We start from the raw sequence: 13,608 nt of genomic DNA on the forward strand, positions 1-13,608 counted from the left end.
TTAGGGAGTCTGAATAAAAGACTAACATGCTGAATAACATTCTTCATCCAGCTTGTTAGTGCTGGAATAAACTATACTACTACATATGAAATATATAGCAGTAGCTCTGACCTAATTTACGGAAGTCACAATTGCTTACCAAGGAATTTAGTTTATGCGTTTCAGTTTAGAATGACTCCTTCCCCAGAACATTTTTGTGAAGCGCTGGTCCTCCCCTGAGCAGCTAGCAGTGGAAGTTCTTAGTGAGTTGTATACAGAAGTGTTTTAGATAGCAAAGTAAAAATATTAAAGCCCACCAGGTGGTGCCAGAAGGCCTGATCACTGGTGGCTCTGACAGCTGGAACAGAGCTGAGAAAGTGCAAGCCTGCCACTTTCGGCAGAAATTGTATCATCTAAATGCAAGCAATACATGCAATTACCCTTCCTCTCTTTCCAAACTTCTCTACCCCTAAAGCATTTCCTCAGCAAATACTTCCTTCTGTGTTCATGATGGTAAAATTTAAATATGCTGATAGGAGTGAGGCACTTAAAATTGTGATGCTTGGTGTCAGCATTAATTATCATTGCTTTTGTCTGCTTGCATCCCTCTTCAGTGGATAGCAGAGCAATGAAGCTTTCACTAAACAGCTTTATGCCATGTGTTGCAGTGAAATGCATGCAATTTTATGGAAATACAGACATGAATGTTAAGTAAAATTTAAGCTAGAGAATTACACTTATTTTCATGGAGTTAAAAGCTCATATAAACATTTTAATGTTTGTAAACAATTAAGTTTTTAGAAAGGGGATATTTCACAGTAAGAAGTCTGTGCATGTTGTTTTTTCCATAATTTCCCTTTATACTGCAAAAAAAAATTTTTCATTACTTTCTTTTTCTGTCCTTATATCATGTCTTTCTGCCTATTTTCATACTATTTTGATAGTATGATTCCACTATTCTCAAATAGAACTGGTATGATTGACAATTTGTAATGCTAGTGTTTTTAATCTAACACTTAATAGCCTCTGAAACACTCTGCAATAATTAGACTACTATCAGACAAAGTAGTCTTCAATTTCCACACTTTTTCCTAAAGTGTGCTTTTGTGTAGAAAGGCTTGTAAAAACAGATGAGCAACACACCTGGGATGGTGAGTAGCAGCTCACAAGTCAAAACAATGTCTGTCTTTTAAGTGAAACCCGCAGCTGCACTGATCATGACCTGTGCTGTTGGGTGTTGAAGAAATGGGTGTCTGACAAGCAGGCAGTCGCACTTCTCTTCCAGAAGTTACTGACAGTCTGTAAAGACTCGTCTGTAAAGTCGATTTGGATGTGTCACTTTGTATCCAAAAACCCCTACTTATGTTGGATTTACTTTAGTGTATCTGCCACTATCAACAGAATGACTTTAAAAAGTTGATTGTTTAATAGGTCATCTTACATATTGCCAAACAAGGAATATCTGCTCTACACAGAATAGATTATTGCGACTGAGTGCATCAGAAGTGTGTTTTGGTTTTGTGTTTCCTACCTTTATGTGAAGCATGACATTTCTTAAGAGTTGCAGTAAAAGATTTTTCATTTTATGACTTAATTATCTTCTCTTTATGATTTTCTGTATTAGGACATCAAGATATTTGCATGTTGGGATTAAGTCTGATATTTTGTCATTTATCACTTTTAGGAATCCTAAGTTATACAGGGTTTAGTGTATTTGTAATCAAAGACTTAACTTACATATTCTTAAAATTCAGTGTTCTTAAAGTGCATCAATTTGTTTTCAGAAAATGAGGTTTTATGCCTCATTGCTAGTAACTTCAAAACTGTTGCTATGCAAGTGAAATGTATCGAATTCAGAATACTAGTGTTAGGAAAGCAGAGTTTCATCTTCAGTAGGGCTTTGAACTGGTAACAGTTACTGGCTTAGTTTCTAGAAAATCAGTTTAAACAGCTGGATCTGGTTTTAACTTCAGTAGCCTTGTGTCCATCCATTGGTTCAGAGAGCATAGTGAAGCACTTTATTAATTGCTAGCAAATTAATTGTGACTTTAAAAGGATTATGAATAAATTTTCTGTCTCCAAAGCATGATTTCAAATTTGGGAATATTCTATTAAAAAAACTGGTAGAAAACCATATCTTTTGTTGTGGTTTAGTTATTTTTCTATACATAACTGCATAAGCAGTGCAATCAAAATATCTAGTACTTTATATTTTCACTATGAATTGGAAATCTTGTGAGGGGGAAGTGTGTAATACTGGTGTTACAAAATACTTCCCTTGAATAATAGTTCAACAGCTTACTGTAAAAGGGTGTATTATTTTCTAAATCTGAAGATTTTTCACATTTTGTGGATTTGTGAAGGTAGTGATGGTTGGTTTATGTTTTGGAGGGATTGTTCTTTTAGTTTTGTGGGGGTTTTTAGATCAGAAGATATAATACAAGATTACAGTTACTTCTCAACTAATAGCTTTTCTGGAGGAGAATAATTATCTCTTGTATTTTTATGCAGTATCTGTGAGACTGAGCATGGTACTATATCACAGAAGTGCTATGATTTTAGAGTTGGTTTTTCATAATCTGTGATGGTTCTATATTAATGTGTTTTGGTCCATAGGAGACTACATCTGAGTTCAGTAGAAAAATAATCCTTATGCTGTATTTCTAGTAAAGCAGTTAAGCAAACTAATTGCTTCCTGTTGGAATATTGTTGAATATTGTTGCCATGGTAGCATTCAGCATTGTTGGGTATACACTGGTAGATTTCAGGATGAGATGAAATGTGGAAAACTGGTATGTTTCTGTAAATAATTTTTTTAATTTCACAAGTTCTTATGACTTCCTGACTGTAAATTGCTTAAGTTAGTTCTTTCTAAAATTTGCAGATTTCTCCCTACCGATTTTTCTAGGTGTATTGCTCTTTGTTGCTGTACTGTTCCAAGAAGTAAATGGGTACAATTCATGAAAGAATTGTCAAGTGTTAGATGTAAATGCATTTTTCTGTGTAACAGTTTTACCATACCTCAAGATTTGTCACCTTTATGTTCCATTATTCAGTAAGGCATTAGCTTAAGCTACATTTTTTCCCTTGTCTGGATCACTAGTTAGGGGCATTCTTCAGGTTTTAACCCCTGTATGAAAATTGACAACAGTTTCCAAAACTGAAGTAAAAGAGGGAAGACAGTGCTGACTCACAGATTAGACCGACCTCATCTCTCACAGATTAGCAGTGACATTTCTTAAGGAAGTGATCTGATCTCACTTGCCTCTTTTGTAAGCAACACTGAAGTAGTGAATTCTTATACATAAATGTTTCTGGCCCAGAAATGTTATTCTGAAATAAATTAACCTGTAATGCTTAGATTTTTTTCACACAGTAAAAATTTTCTGTTATTAAATCCTGAAAAGTGTATTAAAAAATTGTCCTCAGTTACCTCCCTTATCTAGAGGAATGTGATGACTAAGTGCTTTAGGAATTTGATGATCTTAGGTGGAAGGAATTGCCAGAAACTTAAAGAGATCTGTGAATCATCAGATCTATGAACTATTGACCTGCTCAACAAATTGCTGGTATGAGCAGTCATTGCAGTGAAATCAGTGCTTTTAAAAGCTTTTGTGTTGCATTTTTTTCACCAGTCTTTTTTAAACTTGTGTGAGGCAAAGTTATTCTGCTATGTGAGTGGGAGCATATTATTTCTAACCAAATAGATTGGTTAGATACTTAGATTGGTACTTTAACCCAGTAAAGATAATACAGTTTCTCTAAGTTAGTAGTCATACCTCCCTGTGTTAAGCTCAATGGTTTTTAAGAAGCTTTCCTTTGTCTTTGTAATTGACATAGTGACCTGGAAATATACTGTGATTAGGAGATAAAAGTAGGAGCCCTTGTATTTGTTTAGCCATATATGTCCTGTGTTGCTGAATATTTTCAGAATAATAAAATATGAAGGAATATCCTGTTGCATATGAAAACAAACATTAGGTGGGACTTGCTTAAGATGGAATATTTTTGTTTCAAAATCAAGCTACTTATAAACTTCATCTATTTTGTTTTTCAGAGAACTGTAATTGAAAAAGCATCTTCTGCATTTGAAGAAGGACAAGTTGTTGATTGAATGGTGGATTAATAAGTGGTTGTCTCATCCTAAGACTAAAAAGAAGATATCCTGGAAGTTGGAAAGAACTGGATTTTCACCCTAGTCCAGCAGCTTTGCTGCTCACTTAAACACAGATGAATGAAGACCCCATTTGGAAAATCACCAGGTCAGCGGTCCAGAGCTGATGCAGGTGAGGTATTCTTTCTGAATGGTTTTCTTTGCTTTTAATGGATGAAAAGCATTATTACTTTACTGACTTCTTAAATATGTGAATGATTTTCTGCACATGTTAATAATTTTAGATGTCAGCATTCCTGTTTTAAAAGAAAATTTGCTTTTATTCTAGAAGATCATGGCTTGAAAAGACAAACTGAAAAATTAAAGTAGTAAATGTAGCAGTACAGATCTGACTGTCCTATTTTGTGTTGTGTCAAAAGTTATTTATCAGTGACCTGTGTGGGGAAAGCAACATAATTTTTTATCACCAACCATTGTGAATTGTAGCTTTTATGAAACTCTCAAGAAACCAACTGACAAGTGCAATTGGGAAAGCTCAGATAACTTCTAAAATACCTATGCAATAGATGATTTAGGTGCTGCCAAATACACATTTGATTCATTGAAAAGTGGAACTGATACTGGAGGATTTCTCAGTAACCCTTTGGAGACTTTCAAACTTGTATTTTACCTGAGACTGTGTTAAAATTTGCTGTCACTTATTTGAAACATGTACTGATTCCAAAAGTAATGCAGTTATCTTTCAAGTAAGAGCTAGGGTTTCAAAGGAGAGATCCATTCATTGCAAAGTCTTAAACGCTTGGTTCAGTAACCAAATGGAGACAGTGATGACTGGAGGTCCTCAGGTGTCAGTATTGGGAGCAGCATTGTTTAACGTCTTATTCAGTGGTAGGGATGGTGGGATTGGGTGCACTCTCAGCAGGTTTGCTGATGACACCAAGCTGTGTGTTGCAGTCAGCATGCTGGAGGGAAGGAATGCTATCCAGAAGAACCTGGACAGGATTGAGAGGTGGGCCCTGCATGCCTTGGGACGTTCAACAAAGCCAGGTGCCAGGGGCTGCATTTGTGCTGGGGCAATTCCAAGCACAAGTATATCATGGACAGAGAATGGACTGAAGACAGCCTTGACAAGAAGGATTTGGGGGTGTTGGCAAATACGAAGCTCAACATGACCCATCAGGGTCACAGTCATGCAGACACTCACGGCCCCAGTGGCCTCTCACATCCTAGGCTGCATCAAAAGCAGCATGACTAGCAGGTTGAGGGATGTGTTACTGCCTTTCCACTCCAATGAGACACCACCTGGAGTTCTGCATCCAGCTCTGGGGCTCCTAATATAAGAATGGTGTGGATCAGTTGGAATGAGTCCAGAAGGAGGGCCATGAAGATAATCTGAGGTCTGGAGCACCTGTCCCACAAGGACAGGTGCTTGTTCAGCCTGGAGAGAGAAGGCCTCAAGGTGACCTAATTATGGCCCGCTGTTACCTGAAGGAGACTTCAAAAATTGCTGTAGAGGAGCTATTTACAAGCTGTTGTAATGACAGGACAAGAGAAAATGGCTTCAGACGGAAAGAGAGTAGGTCCAGAGGATGGCCGTAAGTGACTAAATGGCTGGAGCTCCTCTCATGAGAAAAGGCTGAGAGTTGCAGTTGTTCAGCCGGGAAAAGTGGAGGCTCCAGGAAGTGCAACCTTTTAGTTTTTAAGTGGTACTTACAAGGAAGACAGAGAAAGGCTATTTACCAAAGCCTTCAGTGACAGTACATGGGACAATTGTTTTAAACAGAGAGTACAGTTAGGTTTGAGTATACAGAAGAAATTTTTTACAGTGAGTATGTGTGGTGAAACACAGGAACAGGTTACCCAAATGTGAGTGGCTCCTCATTGGAAATATTTAAGGTTATGTTCAAATGGATATTAAGCAACTTGATCTAGTGAAAAGTGCCTTCCCCCATCATAGGGCTGAACTAGGTAAACTTAAGAGAATCTCTGAGATTACCTGGAACAGCTGTTAAAAAAGAAAAAAAGTTGTACTTGAAGTAGTAACTTTTTAATCAGATTTGTTGAGCTTTACAGCATTATGGATACAAATATCTTATTTACTGCCTTCCATTTTTAATGGTGATTGCCGCTTTCCAAGAAACTTACAAACAGCACATAGGGTTCCAGAATGGCTACATCTTAAGTAGAAATTAGAATTTTAAGTCTTGCCTATAAAATTTCTGTTATCTGAAATTGAATAATAAAGTAGTAATATAGTCTTTATCAGGAGGAAAAAATAGTAAAATAAAAAGATAAAGTGAAAGAATGGAAATAGTCTATGTATTTTATATTGGATATGTTAATAATGTAAAATAATAAAATTGTTGGATTTTAGGATCATATATGGGTAGGTAGCAAAAAACAGTCTGGAGGTTAGAGATAAACTGGTGGTAGTGACACATATTCATATAGGGCAAAACTTGATGCATTAACAAAGCATTTTTCAACTGGCTTTGATTTCATCCTGTTGTAGAGACTTATCAATCAGTGACACTGCAGGTTGGTAGCATTGTTGACAAAGACAATTTTCAGCTGTCCTGTCTGTCTGCTTAAGAAGGAAATGGTTTTATAGATTGTTAACTAGGTGTAAAAGAAGAGATATTTGTGATTTATAATATCTAGGCTTTTGAAATTTCTCTCTGGGAAACATACTTTGTATGTAGTTCCTTTTTGAGAAACAAGAGGTAGGATTGAAAGTGGGGAAAAGAAGGGGAGGTAGATATTTAATTTTTACACAACAGTAGAGTACATGGCTGCAGACTCTTGGAGTTTGTCAAAGTATAGAGTTGCTTTCCATGATGTAGTTTCTGTGAATCAGACAGGTGCTCTTGGCAGTGTGCCTCCCTGTCTCTCTAATTAGTGTATTGCTGTCCCAAATATAAGAGAAATACAGCCTTTTTAAAAAAGTTAATGTAGTGTATATTTGACTGTAAAGTAAGATGTGATTACTCTGTGTTAACTCAATTGACACTTCTAAATCTAATGATCACCTGTATAGTGCTGTATAAGTGAAAGGCATGGTCCTCTGGAGTCTTTCTTAGCAGTGTTGTCCCAGAGGTACAGAATCCTAACTGCATTGTGATGCATACATATCCTGCATGCATACAAATCCTGAACTGCATTGTAATGGGTTAATTTCTCAAGTTTGTTCATCAAGTCTATTTAAAAAAAAAAAAGGAAAGCCGATGAAAAACCACAAGATAAATGTAACAGGCTAATATGTTGCAAAATGTCATAAGGCTTAAACTGCAATATGTCACAAGCTAATATGTTGAAAAGCTGAATATGCAATATGTAACTACATGCAGCCACACACCTATATATGGTAAAGGCTATTGCCGGGTCATCAAAACTCTGAGAGAGAGAGGACAGGAGCCTTCCTCCAAACAACCACCAAAAGGCAGAAAAAGACCCCTAGCAACTACTGGCGCAGATGCAGAAAACACCGGAAACTACGCCACCACGATAGATAAAAGAGAGGCCTGAACCGCCGGGTGTGTGTGAGCCCTTGGTGGAGCAGAGACTGCCCGGCTGCACCCAGTGCTGTAATTTGCCTATTATCACTTGCTCTGTCAGTTAATAAATTACATTTCATTTGGACTACTTGTTGGTGATTGCTTCCTCACCACAAATCATAACATGCATGATGGTCAGGAACAATTGTAAAGCCTTTACTAGATGTTTTGAAAACAAAAAAGTACTCTCTTAGTAAAGAAAACTTTTAACACATATATGGGCATATAATAATTGAATCATATATGAGCATTTGTAGCTTTTTCACTTGTAAATCAAGTGTAAATTGTTTCAGTATTGTCTTTATTAGCTAAGAAAAGAGAACTTGGATGTGAATTGCTTAGAATTGCAGTGAAATATTTTGTGCAGAGTTAGAATTTGGCTTATGTCTGTACTTCTGACCTACTTCAATTAAAAGACCTCCCTTCTTCAAACTCATAAGTTGAGGTTGAGCAATACCAGGTGTGAATCAGCACACTGAAGTGTTTCTTAGGTCCCTGAAAGTAATTCTGAAATAGTCTCCAGATACAGAGTGGAATTACTGCTGTTCACACTGATGATTCTGGAATACAACTTTAAAACATCTAGGTTTTGCTGCCTGTTGTAAACATAGGAGATATTCAGAGAAGTAAAATATGGTTGCTGTTTTCTGGAGAGCCTGTCTGATTTTCATGGATTGCATGGAGGGTACCAACTCATGTCACAATAGCAAAACATTGCCAGTAACTTTCTCCTATCCTTCTTCTTATTCTCCTATAGCCCCAGCTGAAATGACGTGTATATTTCCCTTGAAGCCAACATCCTGAACAGTTATTTTTTTAGTCTTGTCATACCCTATTTCTTTATCTTTGTCTGGAGTAAAGTTCAGAAACATGATTTCTAGTTTTGCTGTTGAATTTTAAGGGTTTAATGGAAGGGGTTGAATTAATGAGCCTCAGAAAACACAAGTATGACAAAACACCATATGACAGTTGAATTTTTAATTCTGTTGCTTTTGTCTGGAAGCTGGAGTTTGTGGTCAATTTCTGTTACAAAAAATATGTTTCCGTGCTCTTAGTCATAAAAAAATAAAATAGTTTTATATGAAAGGAACCTTTTAAAGGTCATTTTTTTTAAATAGAATATCCCCAGTCATTACTATGCCCCAAATTTGAAATCATGCTTCAGAAGACAGAAAATTTATTCATAATCCTTTTAAAGTCACAATTAATTTGCTAGAACTTAATAAAGTGCTTCACTGTGCTCTCTGAACCAATGAATGGACACAAGGCTACTGAAGTTGCAGTGAAGACTTGGACACTTCCAGGGGTGGGGCAACCACCAACTCTGGGCAACCTGTGCTAGTATTTCACCACATTCAATGTACAAAAACTTCTTATAGCTAATCTTCTCCATTTTAAAATCATTACCTTGTGTCCTGTTGCAACAGGCCCTTCTAAAAAGTCTGTCCATATATTTCTTATAGGCCCCCTTCACGTACTAGAAGGCTGCAATAAGGTCTCTTCAGAGCCTTCTCTTCTCCAGGCCAAACAATCCCAACTCTCACGTTTGTTCATACAGCAGGTGCTCCAGCCCTACAGTGATATTTGTGGCCTTCTGTGACCTGGTTCCAGCAGGCCTGTTCAGTGCTAGGACCCCTGGATGCAGGGTTCCAGTTGGGGTCTTACCAGAACAGAGGGGCTGAGTCCCCTTCCTGGCCCTGCTGCCCACACTGCTTTAGATGCAGCCCAGGACATGTTTGGCTCTCTGGTCTGGGAGTGCCCATGGCTGGGTCATGTTGTCCACCTGCTCCATTCTTGTGGACCAAGACGAACTCAGGAGGCAGATAGTTCTGATTTTGACCTTCTGACTAGAATATGTTAAACCTAAGATTCTGTGCTGTCCTCTCCCCATGTCCAGAGCTGCTGTAGAGGACAGAGAAACTCTTGTTGCAATTTCTACAATTGTGTAGCTGTTATGTTTTAACATAGTTTAGGTTTTAGTTAAGAAAAAAATCCATGAGCTATGGAAGTGATTCCCTGTAAGGACCTTGGCAGCTTCCTTTGGACCTGACAAAACCAATCAGTTGGCTAGTTTGAATATTGACAACCTGTTAAACCACTTAAAAGAGCTGAAAATGCCTCTGTGGAAAACGTGTTTAAAAATGAACAAATCCTGGGAAAAGCTCTCTTGCTTCTAGCCTTTCATCAGGTTACTGGATGCTAGCCAGGCAAGGCCTCACTCTGCTGTGTGGTGTGGCCAGGCCAGTCCAGCCCTGCTCTGCCACACAGCCCGGCCAGCCTGGCCTGCAACCAGAGTGGCCACTGCCCAGCAAAGATCATATGGCTGTCCACAGCCCGGGCAAGATATTAACATTTTTAGTGTACCGATGAAACTTGCAGTCATCAATCCTCTCTCAAGTGAGAGAGAAGGAAAGGGTGAAGACACATAGAGAAAACAACATAGAGACACCAAGGTCAGTAAACGAGGAGATGGAAGTAGAATGAGGAGATGCCTTAGTCTTGGGCTGAAATTCTCTTGTATGGCTATGGTGAAGATATAATTGATACATCAGACTTTTCCCCCCCCTGTAACTCATGGAATGCGCTGGCGGGATGTAGTGTTCTAGCCACATTGAGCAGAGGCACCAGTGTTGAAGCAAGCAGATGTTGAAGTAGCTTGAACAGAGAGAGATGAGACAGATGAGAAACCTTTCCCCAGAGATGGAAGAAGAAAACCTCTGTTTCCAGAGATAAAAGAAGAGAACTTTTGTTTCTATACTAGAACAACTCATCCTTAAAATTGTACCCCAATAAGCTGAAATGACTCACCTATGGTGATAGTTATGGAAAAAACTACCAAAACGTGGGAAGGACTTAATGATTGCAGATTTCCAGCTGCTATTTGTGAAAATTAATGCCATGAGGGGACTGTTTCTTGTGGAAAAGTCTCCATGGCATGGCAAGAGGGACTCCTCTCCCTGAGAGAAGTGAAGAAAGACTATTTTAGAGGTGGTAAACTGACTGAAAGTCCCAGGCTTTGTCTCTTTACTCTGTCTCTTTACTTTCCCAGTGGAAAAGAAAAGAGGGTGTGGTGAGAGGTGAACTGTTCTGAAGGTTTATTCTGATTTCTTTCTATTTTTCTTTTAATTGTGTTAATAAAGTTTTCTTTATACCTTTTGAAGTTTGAGCCTGCTTTGCTCTCCTTCTAATCCTTATCTCACAGCAGAAAATGAGTAAGTAATTCTAGTGGGTGGACTGGCATTTGGCCAGCATTAGACCCACTATGGTAGCCAAGCAATTCAATAGTATAACCCGATATATCCTTAAAAGGAGTTTACATCTCTATGAGACCTATCTGAATTTAGACTGTGCAAATTAAGAGGGCAAATTGTGGCAAATTGGCGTCTGGTTAGTACAAGAGTGTGTTTAACCTAGGATCTTCAAATACTTGCTATTGATATATTTATTAAACATCCAAATGCCATCACTTCACGTATTAAACTGGGAGCTCTCTTAAGAGACTGACTTAAGATGATGAGTAGTACTTAGTTGTCTATGTTGCCTTTGGTATAGAGCTCATCACATCAGTGAACAAGTTGAATCTTAACAAAATTTGAAGATCCCAAAGTGAAAACTTAGGAAACAGCAAAATCCCGTTCCCGGAGGTCAACATAACTTCTCTTCTGTACTTACTGCAAATGTTGGAGTAAATCTTCCTTCTGTGTCAATCTAGTGTTTTTCAGTTCTTGACTTTGAAAGATAAAACCTTCATACCTCCCTTCTTACAGGTTTCAGAGTCCTTGAGAGGTGGACAGAAAGCAAATTCTTGTGCTGCACCATTCTGTTGTTTTGCTGGGTTTTTACTTGAGCTACTTCAGCCAAAATCTTACTTTTCTCTCATTAGCTGGAAATGTAAAATATTAAGTAAAATATTAAGTACCTATGTTCATCTTCTGTTGATGAAGTTTTTCTGTCTTGTAAGAACAGTTCTTGGATTTGAAGAAATTACTTCTTTTAAAATAAAACATCACCATATTTTTAATAATTTTTAAAAATTTATATTACATATCATAGAACACAGCCTCATGTACAGAGAGGTAACTGAAATTATGCTTAGAAAGTTTTTTACAGGTTTCTAATCAAACTTTTTGTGATTTTTTTTTGTCTTTCCAGCTAAGTTCTTACAAATACTCAATTTAATTATTTGGCTTTGTAACAGTCAAAAATTGCAAGAAGGATCTTTACTGCAGTAATTGACAGACAAGGCCTAATTTTTAAAAATGAGGAACATTTCAGATATCATTACTGTAGGAAATGCAGATTCCTGACTATTTGATGCAAGCTTGAATATACTAAACATAAGATTATTTTAATTATTAATTAATTATATTAATTCTGCCATTTCTGTAACTTTGTGTATGCCCTCTTAAATTTTGCATACAAAAATTAGAATAATAAAATACTTATGAAGACTTTAAAGATTATTGGTACTGTCACTGCTTGACTCCTGTGTGATTCTCTTCAATATGTATGTAATTCTAGATATGCTTGGAACATGCACATAGTGTAAATTTAAAAGAATTGGTTTGTTTAAGCCTATAGAGAAATTAAAGTACTTCTCTGCAAATGTTAATTCAAGCATTCCTAGTTAAAATTCTAGGCATGTTTGTACATAAACATGAGCCATTAGAGTTATACATGGTTCAGTCCAGCACTGTGAACAGATTGTTTTAGATATGGCAACCAAGAAGCAAAAAATCCAAAACAGCCCAAAACAAGCTGCTGTGAAGAAATTTTAACTCCATACTATTCAAAGGCAGTATAGTGAGGAAGACAGGGAGAATCAGGATCAAGGTCAGTTATCTTCTGGCCATGTAGTGACCATCAGCCATCACTTTAACAAGGGCTGTTTCAGTCAACCCCAGTAAATGATCCCTGTGCAGGTGGCCTTTGACTGTGATCTGAGGCTGCAGTTTTCATTCTAATCACTAATTTTGATTTTTCTACCTGTGCACATTACCTTTAATGTACAGTGTTCTTTTGAACGTGTTTTTCTGTCATTTTGATCTTGCATATTTCCTCTGCTGAATTCTTCACGGCTGCTCATAAGCAGCTCTCTTCCAGCAGAAGCCTGATTTCTGCTTTCCTCATTTCATCTTATTAAGAGGTTTCCATTTTTCATATTCATCCCAAGTTATCACTGGATTGAGTGCAGTGCTCTTCTCTCAGTAAAAATTTATTTATTTTTAGTTTTTTATGTGCTCTGTTAGGCGTAGGTAGTGCTGGTCTTGCTAACTCAGGATGATGTGTATTGGCATCTCCTTTTACTAACTCAAGGATGGAAGCTTAAAACAGCCTGGTGATTCACTATTGTTGCTGATTCACCATTGCAACTACTGTCTCTGTTGTGTTTAGTTCAACTTCCATTTTAATAGTTGCTGTCACTTGTTAACTGAGCTTCTGTGTTGGGTTTGCATGGCGAGGTGCCAGGGGGGTGCAAGGGTGACTTCTGTGAGAAGTAGGTAGAAGCTTCTCCTGTGTCCAAGAAAGCCAGTGCCAGCCGGCTCCAAGATGGATCTGCCAATGGCCAAATCTGAGCCTGTCAGTGATTGCAGATTTCCAGGCAGCTGCTATTTGTGAAAATTAATGCCATGAGGGGACTGTTTGGGGTGGGTAGTGCCACTGGGCATTGTATTTAAGAACAGGGGAAAGATTCTGCCCCATAGCAGTTACGGGAGAGGAGCGTAAGCGTAGCAGCCCTGCAGACTCCAAGGTCACTGCAGAAAGAGAGGGAGGAGGTGCTTCAGGCCCTGGAGCAGAGGGTCCAGTGCAGACAGTGGTGAAAATCATGGTGAAGCAGCTGTGCCCCTGCAGTGCATGGAGGACCCTACACTGGGGTGGGTGAATGAAGGAGTCTGAGCCTGCAGGAAGTCTGCACTGGGGCAGGTTTCCTGGCTGGATCTGTGGCCCCATGCGAGAAGA

At 38.1% G+C, this 13,608-nt stretch overlaps 1 protein-coding gene across 3 annotated transcripts in view; it reads left to right on the forward strand.

The window, feature by feature from the left end:
• SPIN1 (spindlin 1) overlaps positions 1 to 13,608 on the forward strand; it is a 63,201-nt gene that overhangs the window by 35,766 nt on the left and 13,827 nt on the right. For all 3 annotated transcript variants that reach the window (XM_036402738.2, XM_036402736.1, XM_036402737.1), the window contains exon 2: positions 4,037 to 4,265. In XM_036402738.2, the coding sequence (XP_036258631.1) occupies positions 4,214 to 4,265 (52 nt within the window). In that variant the 5' untranslated portion in view covers positions 4,037 to 4,213. The remainder of the gene's footprint in view (positions 1 to 4,036; positions 4,266 to 13,608) is intronic.

This window comes from Molothrus ater, chromosome Z (genome assembly GCF_012460135.2).
Source record: "Molothrus ater isolate BHLD 08-10-18 breed brown headed cowbird chromosome Z, BPBGC_Mater_1.1, whole genome shotgun sequence".
In the NCBI taxonomy this organism is placed as follows: domain Eukaryota; kingdom Metazoa; phylum Chordata; class Aves; order Passeriformes; family Icteridae; genus Molothrus; species Molothrus ater.